The 27,202-nt window shown below is 36.2% G+C and overlaps 1 protein-coding gene across 3 annotated transcripts in view; it reads right to left on the bottom strand.

Annotated features, from left to right (window-relative positions):
• ntng1b (netrin g1b) overlaps positions 1-27,202 on the bottom strand; it is a 164,785-nt gene that overhangs the window by 59,984 nt on the left and 77,599 nt on the right. For all 3 annotated transcript variants that reach the window (XM_087240585.1, XM_087240584.1, XM_087240586.1), the window contains one exon: positions 18,744-19,387. In XM_087240585.1, coding sequence (XP_087096711.1) covers positions 18,744-19,387 — 644 coding nt within the window. The remainder of the gene's footprint in view (positions 1-18,743; positions 19,388-27,202) is intronic.

The following is a 27,202-nucleotide window of genomic DNA, read 5'->3' as shown; positions in this document are numbered from 1 at the left end:
ATCTCTTCTCTGTGCCACAAGTGCACCGGCATACATGGCGAGCTAATGGACAAACTGGTAAAGGCAGAAAAGTCATCCATATGGAGGTAAGCGGTCAGTTGGTAAGCGCAAAAGGGAACTTTGTAATACCGCCCAGCAGCTTTCATTTTTAAAGATGAAATGCAGCCATACACACTTCTGGCTACATAATTCACGATCTCCAGAAATGTAAATAGAGCTATGTTTCCAGAATGAGCCTATGTTAGTCAATACAGTACTTGTACATTTTCATAATATATAGAATTATTAAATATTCTCATTGCACGGTTCTACACAGTTCATTCATGTTGTCCCAACACAAAAATACTAATTTAAGTAGAGTGAACATAAAACAATTCAGTTTGCAAAAATAAATAAATAAATAAAATCACAAGAATTGTGTGGTTTCAGCTCATTTTAAACAAGTAGTTTGAAAAAAATATTTTTAGGTTGTACGTACCATTACCACACTGTAAACTGAATTACCAGGAGCAAACAAAACTTAACTATTTATGAGATTTTTAAAGAATTTTGAGCACGCACTGAAAGTAAAGTTTAGCAGTATCTGTTAAAAGTTAAAAGTAAAGAGTTTTACTCATGCTGTTTGACCCCTGGAAACTTTCTTCACCTTCTGGCCTTGAGGATTAGAAAAGTCTTAGATGTCTTTGTAGTGAGAAGCAGACTTGGACTCCAAATGTGAACCCTAGTGGAGGCACACAGACATCTGACAGCCATCCCATCAAACAAGGCGGCGAGAGAAGCCCGTACCTGTCTGTCTTCCTGGACATCACAGAAGTAGCAGAAAGTTCTCACTTTTGTATGTCAACCAACCTTAGATACTGGAGATTCTGCATGGCTCTCGACATCTGCCCTAGCAGCTCTTATTGAGCGACAACTGTGACATGACCCGTATTAATTTGAGGAATAAATAAAGCACAAGTGAGGATGGGAGACAAGGAAATATGAATTTTCAGAAGAAAAGAAACTAATTTAAAAGTGCAAATCACATCAACAGAATTGAAGGAAAAGTTCATCATCTACTACGTTTTTTGATTTCTATGATGATAAATAAAAACGTGCATCATGCAGAATCCTAATGGGGACACGTTGAGAGAAAACAACCAGAGAGCAGGAAATGAAAACACATTTCAATACTTTCACACATTCCTTCTCAGGCATTTTGCTTTCATGCACAATGTAAACTCAGATCCTCTGATAAAGTTTCTATTTTCCCTAAAATATAAATGCGTTCTACCTTGATTAAATTTTCTTTTTCACTTTACACGACAGTGTTTGTCAGAACACCGGACCTCAACAGGAAACAAAAGACAGATTATTCAGCATCCGCTGCCTGCACCTTGAGAAAGAGGATTGTGCCCCTGGAGGACCATATTATAGATTTTCAGATCTGTCATGTCTAACCCACCACCCTGACTGCTCTGTATGTTTTCTTTTATATGGGAGTGAATGTCTTTTTCAAGGTCTTTGTGAACACTTCTCAATAAGTGGACTGGGTTTTGGTTCATGGCTGATGAGGAGAAAGTAGAGTAGCTTTTGACCCAGAGCCAAGCCAGGCTTCAGCCATGCTGACATCAGACCATAAGCCAGAGACTACTGCACATCTAGAGCTAGGCTCGTAACTAAATCGAAACCAGAGAAAATGCCAGAAGCCTTAAACCAGTGATGTGACACTGACCACAGGGATGCGGATCCAAATGCAGGTTTATTGGCCGGGTCAGGTAAGCAGTGGTTAATACAGGGGCAAACAGATGTATAAGGGCAATCTGGAGTCGTAGTCGAAATAACAGGCAGATGGTCACAAAGTAGGCAGCAAACAAGATTAAACAAATAAACGAGCCAAGGATCAAAAACATGGCAACGCCAGACAAAGGAAACGTGTTGTAATGTCACTATAGCAGATAACAAGACTCAGTAACCACTGTAGCTGTGTCCCAAATACATACTAATGCACTATTCTACACCATTCTGTAGTATAAAGAGTGAAGGTAGTGCGTTCACACTGAAAACCCTAAAAAAATTAAGTGCACTTTAATAACCCGAATGATGCACTCATTCAGCCAGTAAAATTAAGTGTGGATAGATGGACACTTCGTGCACTCAACAACCGCATGTTTGCTTACGTAGCGGAAGGGGCAGAGCTATCGGGTGCACATGTTGGATAACTTTATTTATTTTGGATGGTGAAAGCAAAATTCCCCTACGACAGTGATTATAGTGCCTCCTGATGGTGAATGCGGTTATACTTATGGCAGGTATAGTTTGGTAGTTTGGTCATTTATTTCACTAATTTGGCAACTGTCAAACGTCATCAGGGAAACGGTTTGAATTTCCGCTTAGTAAAAAAATAAAACATTAGTGCTCCATTAGGGATGACACTACATACATATGCCATGCTGTTGAGTGTGTAAGTGCTTAAGTACATAGTGCATGAGTGTATAGTGTACCATTTGAGACGCAGCTTGTGTGTTAGTGTGCTGAATTTATAGTCCAAGTAATCAGTCTGAGCATCTTCAGCTGTTTGCAATCACTGGTGACATGGAGCAGGTGTGTGTGTGTGGTTGCATGACTGATTATGTAGTCCATAATTTGGCGGATTTGTAGTTCATGTGAATGTGAGTGTTTACCAGCGATCTCTGGTTGTTAGATCGCTGGTGATTGTGACATGGCCACTGTCGTCACAGAGATCAGACTCATCGCAAAGTCTGACCAGGTGCACAAGCCAACATCAGTATTGGCCACTAAGTGAAGTTTTGAGAACAAGGAGGTGAAACATTTCAAATTTTGCACCAACAAAGGTATGGTGAACTGGACCATACTGCCAATCTGAATTTCCAAGCTCCATGTCCAGTATACTGTCTTTTGTAACCCAGGCTATTAGTGGATACATAGCCAGGTCTATATATCTGGAGACTGCAAAATATGTAACCAGAATTACATCTTCTTGCAATTTTTGCAAATTCACCAGAGGCCACTGTGTACACTTTTTTGATGATCTCAAATTTCTCTCTTGTGTGCCATTGAGTAAATCCACCAGAGACCATAATGTTTTTCAGCTTTCTGTGGACTGCCTGACTGACCCACTAGTTCCTTCCCTAAACCCAACCGATAGTGTTTTCAAAAGCCATCTAGAAACAAAAAAAGACATTGGGCCTGCATGATTTTACCACAGTTTTAAATTTAATCACATCTTCAGCATGTTATTTATTTATTTTGCTAATGCTTTACCTGGTTTCTGGAACCATTCTTCACTGGACTCAAACCCTGTCATTGCAATCCAATCCACTCTGTATCCCAAAGTCCATCAGTGTACATGGCAAGCTATTGGGCACAGTTGGGCAAAGTTACTATTGGGCAAGTTGTACATATGGAGGTAAGCGGTCAGTGGTAGCATAAAGACATATCCACAATAAGCCTGTTTTGGTCTTTTTCAATGCTACTGGTTTCGCTAAACCTTAAAACCAAACCTACCACCACTTTACTGGTATCATACAACTCTGAATCTGACATCCTGTCTCGTTTCCCAGCCATGAGACACACATCTGTTGGTTTCACCTAGTTCTGAGTTTCTGTTGATTTTGACCAGCCCAAATATCCTGCATCCCCACCGGTTCCCCTAGCTCTGAGGCTACTTCATCAGCCAGTTGTTCCTCAAGTCTTCTTTAATGTATAGTTCAACGTCATCTTCATCACTGTCTTCTGGCCTCCCATTCTCTTCGCCTTTGAGAAGCTAACTTCACTGGCTCCCTCTAGCTTCTTCTTCCTTCATGGACTCAAATCTTCCTGTCCACAGCTCAATCCTGGCAAATGGATCCCAAATACTGAGCCGTGGACCCAACCTCCGGCCTCCCTCTTGCTCTGCCTTGGTAAGTCTCTGACATGCTTCCACCAAGGTGTTCTCCCTCATCTTCAATGATCCATCTCTCTCATCCTGATCTCCTTATGGTGCACATTTTTCACTTGTTATGCTAATGTCAGTTAGGGGCTAGTGTTATGTTAGGGGTTTCCTTGTTACTTTATGTGAAGCACTGAAGTAAACTAATTTTATTAATAATTTATTATTACAAATTATCAGTGTAAAGCATTACTCTTTACTCTAACAGTTAAGGAAACATGTAATCTGCTACAGTTAAGTCAGTTATGCGTAATAACTGTTGACACACCAATCAACAAACTTTATTAGTGTTTTAGTAACATTTTGTGAGTGGGTTTGCTCAAATTAGATTGTGAATGACAGGATTATGAAGTAATGATTACATTTACATAATATTTTCCTTAAAAGACTAAAACTATGACTGAAACAAACAAAGCAACAACAGCATTATGTCCATGTACATTAGACTGTTTCAGATGTTAATATGAGTTTGGCTACCGTGTGAAGCTATTATCTTTCATATAATAGAACCTCCAGAGAATACTCCCAGCCTAGCCTATGCTAGTCCTTTATTTGGTTTCTCACAATGCTATAAACAGAAATGTGCAGAAATGGCAATTGTGTTTTGACATGCCCTGTTCCTTGGGTGTACTGAAACTTCAATAATGACCCTAAAAGTCATGGCCACATTATTCACTATTGTGATGGCGTTGAAATGAGGACTTCTATTAGGACTGACTCACTCTGCGCGGCAGCCAATTTCCTCACTCGTCTGGGTGGAATGTAATACATCTCAGGCAAATTGTTTGTGTCTCACCTCAAAATGTACTCGACCCCAAAGGGGCTCTCTAGATTTCTGGGGAAATATTAGGACTTCATCACAGCATAATTCGCCAACTCCGATTATTCCACTGCGACCAAATCCGATTTGAATTTGTGGCACTCTGGCTGGCATGGCTGGGAGCTGCGCCTGCAATTTGTTTCAACGACAGGCCCTATTATGGAGCATTTACTCTGATCTGCATGAATATTATGCTAATAAGGGACTCTGTCCCATCCCTGCTTTGATCAAACACAACTTCTCCCTCATCTTCAAAGCTGCTTGGATAAACAGCGAAGTGGCGACACAGCATATGTGGAAGTATGTGATAAAGAGATGTGATTATTGATAAGTATATTTGTGGAGTGGTTCCTGGAAAGATTTGAATGGTACGTAAACATAATAGAAATGACTGACGTTACTGTGCTTTTTAAATCAGCATATGCATCTGTATTTATATCCACATGAGTTCTGTTATAAAAAAATAAAAACTTGCATAATGTTGATTCCAAAGCAGCTGGCATAAATGAATAATGTAGTGTTATTTCTGAGAGTGCAAAATGTGTTGATATTCAAGTTTACTGCAGTGCCTCAAGGGAGAGTTTATGTTGATGTTTCTTTTTTCCAGTTGCTCGTTTATTATTGATGACTGCAGCAAAGCTTCTCATTAGGCATAATTAAATATCTTAGAAGTGAATCAGAAATGATTGGCAGGAAACATGGTCAGTTGTGACAAACATCTGTACTCAAAAGCTCAGCCTATGACTTTCAAATCAAGCCTCGTGTGAACGGAGCAATTTGCAGTTTAACAATCTGAATTGGCATTCATTTGCACTTCCGAAGGGTTCATGAGGGCATGTCATCTTCGACTGACACCTTCTGAATAAAACATTACATTCAATAAAAGAGATGATTCGATGTTTATTTATTAAATTGTTTCTGAAAAAACTGTTTTGAAATCTACTGTGGCTGTGCATTAGTATGAGTTCAGGAAACATAAATCATGAGTAAGAAAATGAGGATAACAGAAATGTTGAACTACTTGGTAGATATATGTGCAAGAAGCTGTAAGTTGGCTTTCTTTGACGTGTGAAGAATTTATTTTAAAATCACAACGCACAAGTCTGCTGGGACTAAAACAGCCAGAGTAATGCAGCTCTTTTCCCCCCTTCCGAGCATTTCATCTGAATAATCTTTCCTCAGATCATGCATATTTAAATCATCATATTAAATATCTAAGTCGAAAAAGGGCAATAGCCTAAAAACTATTGAATATGAGATAATCTTAAAAGTGCAGTTCTATGTAAAAGGATCTTGAAGGCAGTTTTAAGATCTTGCCTGTTTTCATTTAGCTGTTTAAAATGTACTGAAAATCAGCCGGTGAAAAAGTATTTTACCTAAAGATGACATTTACTCTCGCACATTTCTTTGTAGAACACATTAGCTGAATGCTGAAGAATGTACAAAGACCAAAAAGTTTGGGTAACACATAACAATATTGGTCATTTTATAGAAACATTAAGGAACATTAACAGAAATTAAAAGGACAACACATTTATTTTAGTATTTATTAATCTTTGTCAACATCAGTAAATAAAAATACAGTTTGTTTATTGTTAGTTTAGTTAACTCTGGGACTTAACTAATGTTACAATCGCGGTGTTGATATTTAATAACACATTAGTAAATGTTTTACTAAAATGCTGTGCAAGCATTGTTCATTGTTTGTTCATGTTACTAAATACATTAATTTACGCTAACTATGTGTAAAATAAACATAAAAAAGATCAAGTTTGTGAAGTTATTTAAGTAAGCAGATGCAGGTTGGGATGTTTTTGCCTTATTTTCAAGCATTTGGATTAAGTTTAATTTATTATGCATATGTTATTGTCTGGTGTTTGGTTTTAAACAACATCTGGCAACACAACTGAGCCAAGGCTTGTACTTATTTCTCTGTGAATTATTGTTGGAGTGTGCAAGTGTGTGTCTGTACTGTAGTTTTTGTGGTGTGACAATGGCTTTATAGCTGGCGGGTCAAAATTAACATACACCCTTTATAAAAAATATGAAAATAGATTTTAATTTTAGGTTCATTTTTGAATAAGTCCTCAAACCTCAAAATAAAAAAGCATTTGCATATACAGTATACACTAGACGGCCACTTTATTAGGTACACCTTACTAGTACTGGGTTGGACCCCCTTTTGCCTTTAGAACTCCCTTAATCCTTTGTGGCATAGATTAAACAAGGTACTGGAAATATTCCTTAGAGATTTTGGTCCATATTGACATGATAGCATCACGCAATTGGTGTACATTGGTTGGCTGCACATCTATGAAGCAAATCTACTTTTCCACCACATTCAAAAGATGCTCTTTTGAATTAGGATCTGGTGATTGTGGAGGCCATTTTAGTACAGTGAGCTCATTGTCATGTTCAAGAAACCAGTCCGAGATGATAAAAGCCATGGCACGTTATCCTGCTGAAGTATTTATCAGAAGATTGGTACACTGTGGTCATAAAGGTATGAGCATTGTCAGCAACAATACTCAGGTAGGCTGTACTATTGGTACTACTGGGCCCAAAGTGTGCCAAGAAAATATCTCCCACACCATTACACCACCCCCACCAGCCTGAACCATTGATACAAGGCAAGATGGATCCATGCTTTTATGTTGTTAATCCCAAATTCTCCAGTTACGTATTTTGCGGTCCCCAGAAATGTAGACCTGGGTACCGATCGGTAATGAGCCTGGGTTAGCCAGGGTTTACTCTGTACAGCAGGGAAGTGGTTAATAAAACCCTTGCACTTTATTGAAAGTTTTCTGTCAAAGTATTTTTTATCTTTATTTACAAAATATACTGTTTTATATGGAAGGTAAATCCTGCCAATTTTAAATAAATCAAATAAACAACGGACATTAAAATGAAAACCAGATTAACAATTTCATTATAAAACACTGTTCGCAAAATATCTGCTAAAATTTAAAATTAAATTAGATTATTTAATTTTCATTTTGATTTTCACTGTGACAGCACATCGTCCCTTTCAAATCGATAATTAAAATGAAGTTTTTAGCATTTCATTTTCACTGCATTTCTGCATCAAGACTGATAATATTAAAATGAAAAGCCAAACTAAAAAATAAATTGCAAACGCAATGTTTGTTATTAATATTCATGGTAAAATAGTGGCACAATTCTAATTAAAATGTAAATGTAAGTTTTTCTTTTTTGACAACTTTTTATTTGAGTTTTTTTTTTTTCAATTTAATTTTCTACTTTAACCTGTATGCAAAGCCTATGTTAATCAGTATGAGGGGTGTATTCAAGTGACGTTAAGTGGTTTCACAGAGCCCGAGGGCAGAAGCATGGTTTTAATGGACAAGACAGAGAGAGTTACTAATGTATATATAACAGAAGTAAAATGGCAAAAACGGTTAATCAGCCTTTACATGATGTAGCTGCTGCATTGGTCCATGTAAATCCAGGTAAATCCTGCCAATTTTAAATAAATCAAATAAACAATGGACATTAAAATGAAAACCAGATTAACACTTATACTAGTATAAAAAATACTTTATTAAAAAATAAAGATAAAAAATACTTTATTTTTTTACTTTATTTGTACTTCCTTCATCAGCTGATGAAGTTTAACCTGCCACAGGAGCTGCTCCTGCAGTTCTACTCAGCTGCCATCCAATCCATCCACTGCAGTTCAATCACCATCTGGTTCGGCTCAGCTACCAAAACCGACCTCTGTAGACTATAGCGAATAGTCCGGACTGCTGAACGTATCACTGGCACTACCCTTCCTACACTTCAAGAACTGTACTCTTCCAGAATGAGTAAAAGGGCTCGCAAAATCACTCTTGACGCCTCGCACCCAGCACACTACTTGTTCGAACTGTTACCGTCTGATTGGCACTTCAGAGCACCAAGTACAAAAACAGCCAGACACAGGAAAAATTTCTTTCCTCAGGACATCTACTCTATGAACAGTTAAATATCCCTCAACGGTGCAATAAATATGTGCAATACTTTCTCATACACACTTTCTCGTACGCACCTTATATCAATATACAATGCAATACTTTCTACATTTGCATTTGTACATAGCACCTTATAACCTGTATATTTATAACAAATCTGTACATACAATTCAACATCCAGATTTCTTGACTAACTGCATCTTGTTTATCATCTTTTTTTTAATATTTATTTTGTGTTCTCACTTGTCACTTGTTGTACACTGGAAGCTTCTGTAGCCAAAACAATTTCCTTGTGTGTGTGTAGAGCATACTTGGCAATAAAACTGATTCTGATTCTGTTCAAACCACACAAACATTTATGAAATAGGCTTTACACAAATGAGTGGGCTTGACAAACCAACTGTAGAAACGCTCTCCCGCTAAATGCCTCCTCAATAGTAAGTTGCTTTGGACAAAAGCATCTGCTAAATGACTAAATGTATATGTAAATCCACTTGTCTTGCTGTGTGCATTGGTGCAGTATCATCCTGATAAATGGCAGTGAGTTGTATTTTTAAGTTTTTTGGATACAATCCAGGTTACCACCTGGACATCCCTTTCCGACAGTTTCCTCTTGCATCCAGAGTGACTCCTGTTGGATGTGGTTCGTTCTTCTTGGTGGTATACTGACATTACCCTGGATACTGTGGTACTTGGTAGATCACAAAGATCTGCTGTCTTGGTGACAGATGCACCAATGAGTCCCTCACCAGCAATGTGTCCTCTTTTGAACTCTGATATGTCACCCATAATGTTGTGTGCATTGCAATACTTTGAGCAAAACTGTGCTATTTTTTTAGTTATGAGTCAAATTTAACCATGAAACCTCCAACACTAAATTGGCCTCTGTTTCAGTTTCATTTCATGTTAAAGTGCTCCTATTATGCTTTTTTAAATGTTACAGTACCTTACTTACAGTGTAACCCAGCTGTTTGTGAATGCACAAGGTCTGCAAGTTTTAAAGATTAATAAAGTGCTCAAGAAATAAAGCTAACAAGTCATCAGCAATTCCCCTTTCTGGATCCAGTAGATCTGTAGAACACGCCGACAGTCTTCGTAAAACACATTTATAAAGCTGTAGTTGCTTTGCATTTTCAGCACTATGTTGAGAAGGAGCATAATTGTCGAGCCAAAACATTTATTTAAGCTGGACTAATGCACAAACACTCCTATTATAATTACTGAAGTTGTGAAATGAATGTCTTATTTATATCGTTTCTGCGCTTGCTTGTTTATGAAGAGAGAGTTTTAAATCTTTTGCTTTAAATCTTTGAAATAAAATATTTGAAGGTCATGACTAACATTAATTTACATCATAATATTACTGTGTAGCTGTTGGTAGTCATATAGTAAATGCACGTATTTGCTGAGTTTATACAAAAGTTATTTATTATGAAATTTCTCTGCTATATTCTCTCTCTCTTTATACTGAGTGGTAGAGGAAGTGAATCACCACAGCCTGGTCCGAAGACCTCCTCAGTAATATTCTTCTCCGTGTCAGAGATTTTTGGGATTAAATTGAATTGAAAACCCACAGGCAGGAGAAGATATTGGATGTACCTGTATTCACCTCTGAAATGCCTCAGGAACTAATAAATGGCAAAATATGGAGACTGCAAAGAAACAAAGGCCTCAGATTGCTGTAAACGCAAACAAAAGCTGTTTGCTGAAACATACATCACTTTTCTTTCCCAATCATTACCTAAAATACCTTTTCTTTATGTGAAAGGGTTGTTTTCTTTCCTAAAAAAGGCAGAAGAAGATGAGAAAATAACAATTTTACCACAGAAAAGAGAGTTTACTGGAGCTCTTTTACCCCAGAAGGACTTTGTTTGTAAATTATAATTGATCTTATTTATTCTGTGGTAACAGAAAGCAGTATCTTTGAAGTGTGGTTACCCGGTTGCAGGTTTTGATGACCCCAAAACTTTCTGTGTGGATTATTTAGACTAGATTTTGGAAGTTTTGGTTTACAGGGAGGCTTTTAGGGGGAGATCCTGGTCAACATCATGAGCTTCAGCCTCCAAAACATATTAAAGCCAGACATATCTTTATTAGGACTTGAACACTTCTGTGTGCTTATTAAGGTTTTTCTAAATATTTTAAAAAGAAAAACAAATTCTAAGGGGGGCTAATAATGCTGACTTCAACTGTATATTTCAATTGATATGGAAAACGAGTGCAATTGTGCACTTTTTTTCTCTAAAGTAGTAGTTATTTCACCCTATTTAGAGCATCACTATAGACGTTTTACGTTATAACTAGCATGGTTCAAACGATGGATTTGCAACACTGAAACTACAGTTTTGGGAAACACCTATCACTACATCATTCTTTTCCCAAGCGATGCATCGTACTATGATAGTTTAGCCGCAAGTTATGTCATTGTTTAAGAAAAGCACCCCAGAACGAATAGATACACATTGCAGATAAAACATGCAGGTCACAGTTTTCTGTTTGCTTCATCACACCATATTGTTTCGCCCACGTTGTTTTGGTGTATATTGGTGCATCCCTAATATATATATATATATATATATATATATATATATATATATATATATATATATATATATATATATATATATATATATATATATATTATAGAGATTTTTTTAAATCTAGATTATTATATGTTTAGAGTTTGAGTATGTTTACATGGGCAACGATACTTTAATATGATTTTGATATGATTAAGACAATACTCTGATCAAAAGTCTACAATGTAAAAATTGATTTTTGCTTACCTTAATGCACAGGTGTCAAACTCAGTTCCAAAATGGCCGCAGCTCTGCACAGTTTAGTTCCAACCCTAATTAAACACACCTGATCAAACTAATTGAGTCCTTCAGGCTTGTTTGAAACCTACAGGTAAGTGTGTTGGAGCAGGGTTGGAACTAAACTGTGCAAGGCTCCGGCCCTCCAGGAATTGAGTTTGACACCCCTGCCTTAATGCAACTAAAGTCTCAACTAAACTAAACAGAAATCGAATTAAGAAATTTTGGAGTATGCAGATATTAGTGGCATTATTGAAGTAAACATTCATTCATTTTTCTTGTTGGCTTAGTCCCTTTATTAATCCGGGGTCGCCACAAAAAAAATAAAAATAAAAAGGATTTATTGCAATACTCATTTTGTTTTACTTAAAAGCCAAAAAAAGTACACTATTTCCTAGTGTATTGTATTAAAAAATGAACACTGAAATCTCACAGCGGCTGGTAGCCAATATACAAACTGGGGAACACATAAAATCCTACACTTTAAAAATAAATATACATGTGAAGTTAATAAAGATAAATATAAGTTGGCCATTTCGAATAAACACATTTGTACTTAAGTAAACATAAATAAACCATCTTAATTATCTCGGTGCTGAAAAAATGCAAGACTGTAGTCTGTAACGCAGATCGAGTGCTTTTATAAAATTTCAAAAGCCCACATCTCCAATTAAAAACGGCTGCAAATCTTTAGCAATAAACGCCCCCACTGCCTTTGTTGTCTCTCGGAACCAGTTGGGTAGATTCAGCGAGGGATAGTTGCTATTTAGAGGACTTTATTACCTTCTTTGCTATTCTGCCTTCAGACAGTGATATTGCTGAGTGATGGCTCTACAGATGTGCAGTTATGGTTATTTGTGCAAAACAATGCTTGCACACAGTTATTTTTTGTTCACCGTTTTTTCTTTTATTGGCATTATACTTACCAGCAAAACCGAAATGTCCTCACACCGCAGATTAGAAAGCTGCCGGCACTTCCTTGTACTGTTGCCTCACTTCGCCGGCGCTTCCCCGTACTGTTGCCTCAGCCTCACTTTACCGCCGCTCGCCATGTTAAAGTGTGGAATGATGGTCAACTTTAGAGCATAGTGATTGGATATTTACTCGCGGGGAGGAGTTTCCTCATCTCAGCTTATGGATTTAGAGGGACACACAGTCAATTCGGGGAGATATAAAACGCACATTAATTATTTAAACGCATAACCGAGAAAAGATTAGATTAGTGGAGGTCGTACCGTATGGTTCAATATTATATTAAGAACCAAGGCATCCCTATTAAATTCCATAACACTCTTACCAGTCCTTACTCTTTATTTGCGATGGCATGAATGAAATGTTCATGAGTTAAAGCTAAACTGCCGAACTGCAGTTAATGTCAGGCATTCTGCTGATTTGATTCAGAAGGGCACATTTTTGTCTGATGGCTCACCAGTCAGGTATACATCCGCGCTAAAATATCTAAGTGAATAAAGGTAGATTTTCAATAATATTTAATAATAATAATAATAATAATAATAATAATAATAATACCTAATAATACATAATTAAAAGTAATAATATATATATATTTTTCTTGTTATTTAAAAATTTTATTGTTGACATCCACTAGATTTTGTTTGTTTCTGCATCAGTGGTACACCATGTGCATGATTTCCCACCACTACCTTAAGATCTGTCTGCTCATCCAACTCAATAAGCAAACAATTTCTGACACAAGAGGAGTTTGGTCCACTGAGGCAAGCATGTGCATGACTTTCTGGGAACTGGTCTTCAAATGAAAACATAGCAGTCTAGTTTTGTCTAAACTCCAAAGGTTTAAAATATGAAAAGATAAAAAAAATAATAATAAAATAAATAAAAACACGCGCCACCATCTACATAAAACACTCTCAGTAATCATTACAGATGCAAAGTCATATTAATGTCGCCCAACAGGCACACTTGCATAGTGATGTGTCCCCAGTGGTTATTATTTAATCAGCAGTAAATGGTCTTAATTAGTAGATTAGTCTCTTTCCAATTAGCTCGCTCTGTAATTGCCCTAATCTACCACTGCAGTCCTTTGAATCCTAATTTAGAGCTGTGCATTGAGATTCACAAGGGACCAATCAAACGCGTCATTATGAATCAAGTTATTCTCACATAAACCAACTGCTTATGAGCCATTCCGGCCCAATTTGGAGAGCAGCTGTTGTGCTTTTTGTTTCTATTGTGTATTCATTTGACTTGTGAAGACATTGTGAAGTCAGGCTGCGCTTTTTGCTTTTTTATGCATGTCAAATGAGGCCTTTGAGGTCCATTTTATCCTTTATTGCCCATTGCCATGTCCCTTCATCCAGCTTGACTTCTAATTTTAGAGCAGGATATAAGCGGTCACTCGTTATGCTTATGCTGTCATTTGACACCATGTGGAGCATCGCAAAAGAGTATGTGCAGAAAACGCTGCATAATTTCCCCCTTAAAGTTGTCACATTTGTAAAAGTAAGTTTGACAGACTCTCTGTAGGGTTCTTTAAATAAATCCTGCCTCTGAAATAACCATACATAATGACTTTTGGTATTGTTATTATTCAGTCCATGTCTTGACCATTGGAGGCACCAAATTATGTTCATTGTGTTTCAACTTTACTTTTTTCCCTTCCAAGAGGAATTAATCTACAGTTTTTTATTGTACCAATAATTTCATATAGTGATTATTTAAAATAATTAATCCATCATTAATATTTTCTAGTTTTAAGTAATATGTGGCTGGTTTAATTTTATACAGAATATTAACTAGCTTTTCTTGTAACGTAATAAAAACAAGTAAGTAAAAAATAATCATGTATTTATGTAGTATTTTTATATATAATAAATAAATCACATAATTAAAATTTTTATTAGATATTATAATACACATGCAATTATATGTATTACTGCTTGCTTAGACAATGCACATAAAGTTTCGACTTATTGTATGTCATCTCTGAATCAAGTTTCCCATAATAACCTATAACCTCTTAACATATTACTTAATGTGAATATGTATTTTTATAGCACATTTGTTGTGTATGGCCATACACCCACGGCGCTTCACAATCATGGGAAAGAGGGTCTCTACACAACAGCGACAGTGATAGAGCCAGTTCGGTGGATGGAATGACTGAGGTGCCATCATGGGTAAGGGCCAATGGAGGGAATTTAACCTGGACACTGGAGTTACACCCCTACTCTGTACAAGAATTGCCATAGAATTTTTTAATGACCACAAAGAGTCAGGACCTTGGTTTAAAGTCTTATCCAAAAGACTTCTCACTAACAGTATGGTTTACTTCACTACACTGGGGCATTAGATGTCACAGAGAACAAAAGTTGAGTACTCCCTGCAGGCCTCACTAACACCACTTCCAGCAGCAACCTAGTTTTCCCATGTGGTCTCCCATCCAGGTACTGACCAGGCTTAGCCCTGCTTAGCTTCAATAAGTAACTGTTCTTGAAATGTAGGGTGATATGGCTGTGGCCAATGAATTACTGAGTATTTAAAAGTATTTTAGATATTTTTATGTAGTCATATACAATTCATATATTCACTTTCATATTCGTCTGCAAATTCCCATGCTGGAATCTTCCACAATCTGAAATATTGTTATTGCTTTTTGTAGTTTTCATTCATCCATTCATTTTTCTTGGGCTTAGTCCCTTATTTGTCAGGGTTTGCCACACTGTAAACCCCGCTGTTGACATTACAAAAGATAATAAGTTATTATAACTTGACAATTCTTGAAATACCAAGTTTTGGCATAAAAAATTCAACAGGTATGTTTAATTTACTCATTGGGCAGCAAAAACGTTTTATTAGTATTTTAAGTTCTACGAACTTAACATTTGATTTTTTTTTTTTTACTTTAGCTTAAAACTGTTGGTTGTGCTTGAAATTCTGCCTTGACAACCGTGCTGATTGGTCGATACAAGGTGGACATTTTGCTTGTGATGCTGAATTTTGCTGAAGCGCAGCAGTTTAAATGCTTATAAAGATTTTCTTAATTGATATACACACAGGGGCGACATGGTGGCGCAGTGGGAAGCGCAAGAAGGTCACTGGTTCGAGTCCCGGCTGGATCAGTTGGCATTTCTTCGTAGAGTTTGCATGTTCTTCTCGTGTTCGTGGGTTTCTTCTGGGTGCTCTGGTTTCCCCCAAAGACATTCACTATAGGTGAACTGGATAAGTTAAATTGACCCTAGTGTATGTGCATGTGTAACCTGGTCGTCCAGGTTGGGGGTTGAGTGTTGGGCTAAAGATCTACCTTGTAAAAATTAGACATTACGAAATACCAACATGGTGCAGTTAAATATCAATATCAAGGATATAAATGGCCCTGGAAGTAAGTAAAGATATAAAAAAAAAAAAAAATGGAAGATTAGTTTATTAGCCATTTTAGTTTCATTCATTCATCCATTTTCTTTTCGGCTTAGTCCCTTTATTAATCTGGGGTTGCCACAGTGGAATGAACCACCAACTTATCCAGCATGTTTTTACACAGCAGATGCCCTTCCAGCTGCATCCCATCTTTCTGTACTTAAACATTTAAGTTGAGGAGACCATATTTGGTCAACTAAATTAATTGAGTTGTTGATTTCCTGTTACTCAAACGAACTGAGGCAATCACTTTCCTCAAATCATTTGAGTAGTCTCAACTTATTAGGGTTTACAGTGCACAGCTGATTGAACCATTAACTATTCCAGCATGTTTTACGCAGCGGATGCCCTTCCAGCTATAAACAAGTACTGGGAAACACCCACACACTCACTTATTTACACACATACTCATACACTATGGCCATTTTTTTCTTTGTTTAACAAATTCACCTATAGTGAATGTCTTTGGACTTGTGGGGGTAACTGGAGCACCCGGACTAAATCACCCGGAAAACATGCAAACTCTACACAAAAATGACAACTGGCCCAGCCAGGAATCATCAACCTTCTTGCTGGGAGGTGAGAGTGCTAACAACTGAGCCACAGTGTTGCTCCTTTTAGTTTAATTTTTCATTTAGGTTAAACGGCTTTGGCTCAATCTACATTCTAAAAAGCAATATAGAAATACAGATTAATTGAATTGTATTATTATTATTATTATTATTATTATTATTATTAAATGAGGTTATGAGATGCTGGTTCATGGTTTAGTTCTCATGATTACCAGTGCGTTAATTAAGCATGAACTAATACTGTAGTGCAGTGGTTCTCAAACTTTTTTCCTCAAGTACCACCTAAGAAAAACATAGTCTCTCCAAGTACCACCATAATAACCAGTATTGAAATACAGTAGCGCAGTAAAAAAAACAAGGCAGATTAATTCCTATTATTAATAATATTTATTATTGTCAGCCACTTTAAACATAAATGGTTTGAACATTGCCACTACTGTGCTTATAGGGAAAAAACTCGAACAAAATAAAATGACAATGTTTTAAAAGAAAATGTGCTTTTAAAAGTTTATTAAAATTGTAGGCTACTGTTTTTTAAAAGTAAAAAGAAAACTGCTGTACATAAATGTATTAACATATAGCCTAATCATCAAAACCTGGAAATGTAGCTAGGACCTCATAAATATAGAATATATGTCATAGATGAACCATTTTTGATCAATTTTGAAATATAAGTTGCATGTACATATGACATATTTGTGTATCTTTGTGTATCTTTGAAGATTTATTCATTCATACGAGTGGCATTTCTGTGATTTGAGATCACAACTTAGTGAACCGTGAAGTTTGCGTCAACCGCACAAGAAGACTAACTTCAATTATATTCTAGCTCCAAGCTTAAAATATGGCAAAGTTGCTTGAATCCATGTTCCTTGTCCCGCACCATTTGAATCACGTCCAAATAAATTAGCCTAAATCAGAGGTAACAAACAAAATCTAAAGCCACGCTACTTCACAAAACAGATAAATGTACAGTATATATCGAAAACATGTATTATTTTCAACCCAGGATCATTCTGAAAATGTAGTCCCGTAGACGTTTCTGGAAACTGCGAAATACATCCTGGGAGGTACGTATTTTTGCAGTTTTTGTTTTCGCGATGCATGAGAGGCCACTGTGTGTGCTTTTTCATATCACAAATGTCTCTCACGAGTGCCGTTCCAGCCGCGCTGTTCTCGCTTAAACCCGCCAGATGCCGCTGTCGAGTACCTATCTGTTTGACTGACTGAATGATTGACTGGGCGACTGGCTAATCGGCTGACCCACCCTTCTCCTCCTTCCCTAAACCCAACCAATTTTACTGATTGACCCGCCCACCTGCTTACTTCCCTAAACCCAACCAACAATTTACAAAAGTCATCCAGAAAAAGAAAGCCATAGCCTGATTTTAATCACATTTTCAGATTTGACCACATTCTCACCCTGTTACGATTTTGTTTACTTTATTTTTTGGATTCTGTTTTTTCTTATCTCTTTTCTAGAACCGCTTTTCCCCGGACTCGAACCCAGTCGTCGTCAGCTCCACTCTGCATCTCGAGTCCGCCAACGTACACGATGAGCTAACTGAACCAACTGGTTGTAGCGGGAAAGCCTTCCACATGAAGCTAAGCGGTCCTTACAGGAACAGCGTCATACCGCCCCATAGCGTTCGCTTAAAAAATTAAAAGCAGCCATACGTACCTCCAGCTACATAATTCGCAGTCTCCAGAAACGACCACGGGAATACGTTTACAGAATGAGCCTGGGTTGATTGTTTTACTCAAATTTTAAAATATTTGTAATGATTATTTTATTAATGGTGTAACATGGGGAAATTCTTGAGTTTGCAGTAACTGAAATACCAACAGAACAACACTGGTCTGCAAAAGCGCTTTTTAAGGACGTGTATATTTGCTCCGGAAGCGATGTGTGCAGAGCGGATTGATTTTTAGCATCTGATGACGCAATGCACTAAAAGAAACATTCCAAGCACAATTGTGTAAACATTTGCTGCAGGGAACAGCCAATGCTGATCACATCGGTGTTAGCGTACACAAAGGGTTAAAAGTGTGTTAATTTTTTTACTAATGAATCAACCTTCCGTTAGTTGCTGATAATGGTAATCAACCAATGCTTTAGTTCTTCATGAGTCATACATTAACTCTAATGCATTTTAGATTATAAAGCCGCCATCGCGCAAACCCAATGCTTGGCATTTTCATTTAAATTGACACTCAATATTAGAGAGATTACCTTACCTGCCCTGCACTTTGATATCCGAGATGGCGTAGAAGTATCTGGAGAGGTTGTTCTCATCCACCATGGTGGCTCCGGTTGCAGGCCGCAGGAGTCTGATGCGGAGGTCAGTGAGGGTGAAGAAATCCCTTAGGTTCTTGGTGGTGTCCAGCTGCCCATACAGAGAAGCCATGTTGTGCAGTCTGGGGCCTGCAAGAAGGGCGAAACGGTCCTTGATCTCAAAGCGTAAAGTCTTGTCTTGCTTCCACACGTAGCCTGTTGAATAGGCTTCAGTGCAGATGATTTCAAGCATGGTGCTTGTAGTGAGCTGATGAACCGCTTTTGGCTCCATGGTAAATGCATCCAAACAATCAGCGGCGTAAAACTGATACGGCTGCCACGTGCGACCATAATCCAGCGACTTCTCCAAGACCAGCTGCTCAGGTCGGCCGGATTCAAACGTAAGGACAATGTCATCAGTGAGTTCAATAGTTTTGTTCCAGGACAGCGTAATGTTGACCTGAAGGGGCTTCGGATATTTCTTCCAAGAAGTGGACTGCCAGAATGTAGTGGGGTTTCGTCCTTCGGAGTCGAACATGAGTTTGGGAGGATGGGCCAGTTCTTCGGTCTCAGCGTCGCATTCGTTATTACACATATACGGGTTTTCCTGAAACACACAGAGATTGGATGTGTTAATTATGCACTAGGCTAATATTATCACTCATTTGATGTGAACAAAGGGAACCCACACTGAGATTTTTGCTTCTCCGCGTGAATCACAAATGTTAATGAACATATTCTTTGGTGAAAACATTTCAGCCTCTATTAACGCAGTGTTTTCCTGAGGTGACTGCTGAGTGTGGAGCTCAAAATGGCCATCGTATGCATTGGTAGCACCGCGTCTCACGAGAGCCGCTCAACACTCGCTCACCACCACCCAGATTGCTAATGTAATTGATATTCTTGTTTGTTGGGCAGTCGGAATGGGAGAGGAATTCCGATGAGTGGAGTTGGAGGTGCGCACCGAGCTCCATGCATTTTTCATGCGTCTGTGTCTGCCCTGCACCGCTGAGCCACTGTGTTTCAGATCAACTTTTTCATTAACATTCTGCGCGCCTCCGAGCCATAGCACAAATGACAATCAGCGATGAACTTTGAGGAGACGGCCATTAATTTCTGCCTTGTATACATGTTTGATCGGCTGCAATTGTCATAAATCTTGTTTTGTTTCAGGCACAAACGGCACTGGGAATGCAATTACAAAAAGATGCATAACATCTAAAAGCTCTCGGGACAAAATATTCAGCTTTGTTTGTGGAATAATTTTATCCCCGTTGCTGCTGTCAGTGGAAGAGCTGACAGATTGTGATGCTTCCTCTCATCAAATTAATTATCTACTTCGTGTTGCTAGATCAGAATGTGTTTCCATGTTTGTTTAGTCCAGGAGTGTTTCAGGGAGATTGTATTTTAGAGTGAAGATTCATTTACTGCTATTAGTACTGTTCTTCTAAACTTTTATTCTGACTTCTAAACACTTTTTTTTCGTTGTAGAATTCATTGGCATTCAATGACAGTAACCGAGAGTTTTTAATCTACACAATAACATAAAAAAACACCAAAAAGCACCATAACTAGATGTTAAACTGAGCTGTAATATTTTGTCATTTGAGCTGAGCCCCAGCTCATTCAGTATAGTTTTCAGGCTACTGGGAACCCATTAGTGAACATTTTTTGTACATCTTCGAAAAATATAGTCTATACTTTTTATAATTTTATAAGTTTTACTGATCCAAATGCCTCGTCTTTGTAACACATAATAAATTAGGTCAGTTTATAAAGTTTACAATAAAACCTTTAATACCCCTGTGTTAGTCACTACTAGAAATAAGCACTGTAGGCTACATGTTTCTCGTCCCAGGGTGTAATGTATGACGCAAAAACCTATAATAACTAACATATAAATTCACAGTTTTTTTAATAATTCTTTCCATTACTCAGTGATGTAAATAGTTCTAGATTTAACATTTTAAATCAAATGTAAATCTATCTAATCTAATCTATCTATCTATCTATCTATCTATCTATCTATCTATCTATCTATCTATCTATCTATCTATCTATCTATCTATCTATCTATCTATCTATCTATCTATCTATCTATCTATCTATCTATCTATCTATCTGATAACTAGCTCCAATGGTGGACAGTACCACAGTATTTTTACATTGGTGCTATAGTGTTTTTTTTCACAATTTAAATAAATATAGTGCACTATAAAAATAGACATGGATTTAATAAACACTGTACAAATGCCACAGTAAGAATCTGTAAAAAAAAACTTACAGTTTTTCTCAGTGTCTTTGGTGCATTTCACACAACACTATTTACATTTGCACAACACATGTAAATAGTTTCTCAAAACAATTAGTACAAACTGCAAAACCTAGTTGATAACCTGCAAAAGTGTGTCACTTGCTCAAAATGGAGAGCTCATTTCTCAAAAGCAAGTATTGATGTCAATGAATGTGTCAGTGTAATCAAGATGAAAAGTCCTCACACCTTCGTTTATAAACAAAATAGTCAAATGGTTTTGTCGTGTTTTCATTATGACAGTTTACTCTGTACATTTTTCTAATGCAAAAGGTCAGATTTTGTTGACACTTTCTGAAAATGCTCAAGACAGCAGTATAAACTATTTGCACAGCCATTTGAAAACTACAGTAAAGTTAGATATCACTGCTTTTAATGAGGTATCTGAGTACAAGGCACTGATTATGTATGTTTCACATCTTTACTGCATATACTCTTCTAATTTATCCACAGCACTGGGCAAAAGAATAAATACACCCTTATTTACAACATACATAAACCTTCTTTGGCTAGAGCTGTGGACAACTGGAAACAATTGCAGTACATATTGGAACTGAACCTACAACACAGACAGGTCTGTAAACCATTCATGAAATGGTTCAATTTACTGGTCCCTTTGGTGCATTTCTCACTACACTATTTACATTTGCACAACAGTTAATGCATTTCTCAAAACAATTAGTGCAAACTGCAAAACCTAGCTGATAACCTGCAAAAGCATGTCACATGGTCAAAATGGATAGTTCATTCCTCAAAAGCAAGTATTCATGTCAATCAAAGGGACAGTATCGTCACAATGAAAAGTCCTGACACCATTGTTTATGAACAAGATAGTCAAATGGCTTTGTCCTATTTTCATTGACAGTTTACTCTGTAATTTTCTTCCAATGCTAAAAATTCAGATTTTGGTGACAAGTCCTGAAAATTCTCAAGACAGCACTATATACTATTTGCACAGCCATTTGAAAACTACAGTAAAGTTAGACATCACTCCATTTAGTGAGGTATCTGAGAACAATCCACTGAATATGTATGTTTCACATTTTTACTCTGTATTTGCTCTTTGCAATCCTAATTTACTCACAGCATTGTGCAAAAGAATAAACACACCCTTATTTACAACAAACAAAAACTTCCTTTAGGTAGAGCTGTGCAGAACTGTAAACAATATCGCAGTACATTTCGGAACTGAGCCTACAACATGCACAGGTCTGTATATCATTCATCAAATTGTTCAATTTTAAAGACATTTTCAGGAAAATAAAGATTTAAATTTGTTTTATAAAATTAGTTTGACAGATTTTGACAACTAGTTCACCATTTTTGTATGTAATGACTCAAGTAATGAAATGAGGACTATTAGTTTTATATAGAATGACTATTCAGCATTTACAAGTTTAGTTCATTTTGACTGACATGACAGAAGCAAATGATAATGTTATAAATAACAGAGAGTTGTATGAAAGCAATTGATGCTTGTCCAAAAGCATTCACAATTCACAAGAAATGCACCAAAGCAACTGAGACAAACTGTAAAAGACATTTTCTGGAAAAAAAAAAAAAAAAGATATGAACATTTTTATCAAATGTGCTTGACAGATTTTGACAAATAGTTTAACATTTTTGTATGTAAACACACTTAATGAAATGAGGACTGTTAGTTTTATATGGAATGACTATTCAGCATTCACAAGTTTAGTTCATTTTGATAGACATAACATAAGCAAATGATAATGCTATAAATCAGCAGAGAGTTGCATGAAAGCAGTTGAAACATGTCCAAAAGCATTTGCAACGTGTTGGAAGGAATGAGAAACTGCTACCATGCTGTGAACAAATGATTAATTGATTTGAGAAATGCATTAACTGTTGTGCAAATGTAAATTGTGTTGTCAGAAATGCACTAAAGCCACTGAAAAAAAAAAAACTAAAAATTGACTTTCCCAGAATTCCCTGCATGAAATTTCACATTTTTGTTCTTTGTTTCTTGACATTACTGTTTTTTTTAGTGGCTGTTTTTCTGTTTCACCATATATTCATACACACACACACACACACACACACACACACACACACACACACACACACACACACACACACACACACACACACACACACACACACACACACACACACATACACACACACACATATATATATATATATATATATATATATATATATATATATATATATATATATATATATATATATATATATATATATATATATAATACACTTGCTAATTAAATGTATTTAAAATAATAATAATAATAATAATAATAATAATAAGAAGAAGAAGAAGAAGAAGAAGAAGAAGAAGAATTATGCCAACAACAGTTGCCATTTATTACCATTAATACTACAATTTTTTTGCTGTGTACATTATGTATGGGCCAGTATAAAATTCTGATGGTATGACTACCTTGGACATATGAAAATATTACGGTTTTACGGTATTTTGATTACTACTCTAAAACACTTTATTTTTAAATCTTTGGGTAAAAAAACAACAACTTTTTTCATTTTTGAACACAATATATTTTATTTTGAGAAACATTTCAAATATTTTTGAAACGATAAACATGTCAGGCTATAATTCAAATAAAATCATTGACTTCTGCTGTATTAACATTTCAAAAACAGCATGTTTGGAGATCATTTCTGTTGGAAATACTGTTGTCCTAGAAAGCTAAATAAATAAATGCAAAAATAAAATAAATGCAAATTAAAATGTTACATATACCATAGGAACGGTATAGCAAAAAATTAGGTTTTAAAACCTTGTCTTTTCCAAAGCGCGGTATACCTTAAAAACAGTTATCGTCCCATGCCTAGTGTACATAAATTAATAAATAAATAAATAGCTTACTTGTGTACATGTAACTAAACTGTTCCATGTCTACATGTAAGGTAAAGAATTACCAACCGCACACATACTCTTATTGATTCCCTCCGCTGCCCCATTACAACACTTACATGTCCTGATATAGACATCACTGAGTCGTGACAAAGAAGACCAGAGCTTGACTGGATTCTCCCTGACCGAAAGCATCTGCTTTATTACGATCAATACACCCTCTCCTCTTAACACTTGGGGATACAGTGACCAGTGCTGAAAAATCGATGTAGATTATAACCTGTTCCTCGTGCGGCCTCTGTTCTGTTCATTAGAACAGCTGACATCTCCATCAGCGGCACTGGACCACAGCAGTAATTTCAAAAGCCGCTCTCCATTAATCCCTGTTGATTAGAGCAGCGCCACACAAGTGTGCATCCCAGACACTTCAACATAAAGGTCATGTTAGACCCATCGCTAATGAGGTCCTGCCTTATGAAGGCAAAGGGTCAATCCAATATTGCAGGCCGATGGTTTGAACTAGGGATGTCGGGGCGTTCATCATAGCAGCCTGTGTTAATTGAGTATTTGCGAGCTCCAATGAAAGCGCTCAATGTTATTACCAAAACTGACCCAGAGCAGTAAAAACAGGTTGTGAATTTCAAACCTAAAATGAGTTATGGTGCAGGGTTGGAAGATTAATGTATAAAAATGAGCTTCTATAGGACATGCTATAGGCTAATATTTTGTCATTTGGCCACTGATACAAGCATAGAGTTATAAATTACTTTAGTATTGTTTATTTTCTTTAATGTAATCTTTCACGCTATTACCAAACCATTAACTAATTAACTAATATAAACTACTAATTAGCTGCTTATTAATAGTTAGTAAGATAGTAGGGTTTAGATATTGGGTAGGATTAGGGACGTAGAACAAAATCATACTTTACATTGGGGCAGCACGGTTTTGGAAATATATAATTTAACATTGCAATATTTTGTTAGTCTGCGATACATATTGTGATATGATTACAATTTCACACCATGACTTGAATATCTCTATTTGAAAAGATCTTATCATTTTAGGGTGCTTTCACAACTCTAGATCGATTGTTTTGTTCTGAAACAGGGATTGAAATAGCTTTTTGTTCTTGGTGCGGTTTGCGTTCACACAAAGTTTCTAAATGGACCAAAATAGCTAAAACAAGTCATGTGCAAGTAAACTCGTCACATTGGTCAGAGTTTTACAGTTTATTTTTGTGTCATGCGTCCTTATTTCAGTTTATGACAATGAGCAATAAGACATTATAAGCGAAAAGCTGCACTTTCATTTTGAATGGTAACACCCACAGACATCGTCACCAAATATAAATCAGAGACCTTCTCATACATAGCCGATGGCTAGAATTATGCATAGGCTTTACATTAAAGAAAGAAATAACAGATCTACCACGACTGCAGTCAATTTTCCTAGCGGATAAACAGCTCTCGTTGATAGTTCAGCATGCTTTCATTTTCGTATTTGACATGAAACGCACATTTACCAGTAGGAATAACACCCCACCTTACTTATAATTCCCTTTTCATATAGCTGTATATATGACTATTACATATCCATAATGCACTGTGATATCGTATGGTTTGTTAGTTTGTTGGATCGTATTTCTTTCTCACTACAATCAATCCGCTCCAGGGTTTGTTTCAATCAAAAAGAGACCACCTCATTCAGGCGAGCTTGGACCGATTGATTTGGCGTGGATCCGAGCACCATTTCTGGATTCACATATGCCAAACGAACCACGCTAACAAGAGAAACGTGCCAAGTTCCGAAACAAAAGTCTAGCTGAGAAAGCACCTTTAGATTGATTTGAATAATTCCGTAGGCGTGTATTTCTGCATAAAATTTAATAAACAAATTCAAAGCAAAAATAAACACAATAAAGGAAAAGATACAACTGAAATATACAGTGTTATAAAATAAATAAACAAAAAAAAAAAAAAAAACAATATCAATGGTACAATTCCTTATGCCAAATGCTTTTGAAATCCTCATACAGTCACAGGCCTCAAACTTATAATGCAGACTCAACATTGTATATCCTGTGATGTGATTATTGCGAATGTTGACATTGTGATATATATAATTAAATGATATATTGTGCAGCCCCACTTTATATGTACTAAAATTGGTAATATCTTAACAATTGGCAGGTAATATTGTTAGCCAGTAGATAATAGTGTGCTTATAAATAAAGAGTTAGCTTATGTTAACTTCATTGCAACAATTATTGTTTTATCCATATACTGTTCTATTATTTACAGTACCGGTCAAAGGTTTGGTGTGAGTATGATTTTTAAATGTTTTAAAAATAAGCTTCTCCTGATCACCAACTGTATCAAAAATACAGTACAAATTGTAAAATTGTGAAATGTTATTGCACTATAAATTAACTGTTCAAAAGTAGTTTATCATTTAAATTAATCATCTATTTCAGTAATTTTATCAATTAATTTTCAGCTTTATTACTCCAGTTTTCAGAGTGACGAGCCTTCAGAAATCACTGTAATATGAATTATTATTGTTATTATTATTAATATTATTAATGTAATAGTAATAAAAGCAATAAAGACTGACGATCACACTTTATTTTAATTGTCCGTTTGTTGAATTCTAATTTTCATTAGACTTAAGTAGACTGTTTGGTTGGGGTTTGGGTTTGGGGTAAGGGTCAGTGTAAATTGACATGTACTTGCAAAGTTTCTTATAGTCAGTTAAATGTTTGTTGAAGGAGCAGTATCAACATATTAAGACTACTAATCCTCAAATGGACCATTAAAAAAAGTGTTACCGGCTGGACTAATAATTTCATTTAAAAGTAATAAATAAATATTAAATAAATATATATTTAACAACTTAATTTTTTTACATATATAAAATGCCACAACGAACAGAATAATTGTATTAAAATTATTAAATAAAAAAAAAAAAAAAACTGATCTCAAACTTATGACCGGTAGTGCCTATTGAGCTGTTATTGCTAACCCTGAACTGAATACAACAACATCTTTTGTAATTCTGACATTACTGTATGAATAATAAATCTAAATTATGTCAAATGCTGGTAAAATGCAAAGCTTAATTAAGACTATTATTGTTTTTGCCAAAATGTACTTTTATCTTTATTTGATTCTCACATCAAAAGATTTAGTAAGACATCACATTACAATAACTGAAATAAAAAAGATTACGTAATTAATGCACTTCTGTTC

Source organism: Danio rerio, chromosome 2, assembly GCF_052040795.2.
Source record: "Danio rerio strain M-AB ecotype USA chromosome 2, GRCz13ab, whole genome shotgun sequence".
Classification (NCBI taxonomy): domain Eukaryota; kingdom Metazoa; phylum Chordata; class Actinopteri; order Cypriniformes; family Danionidae; genus Danio; species Danio rerio.
This window is presented reverse-complemented; position numbering and strand designations above follow the sequence as displayed.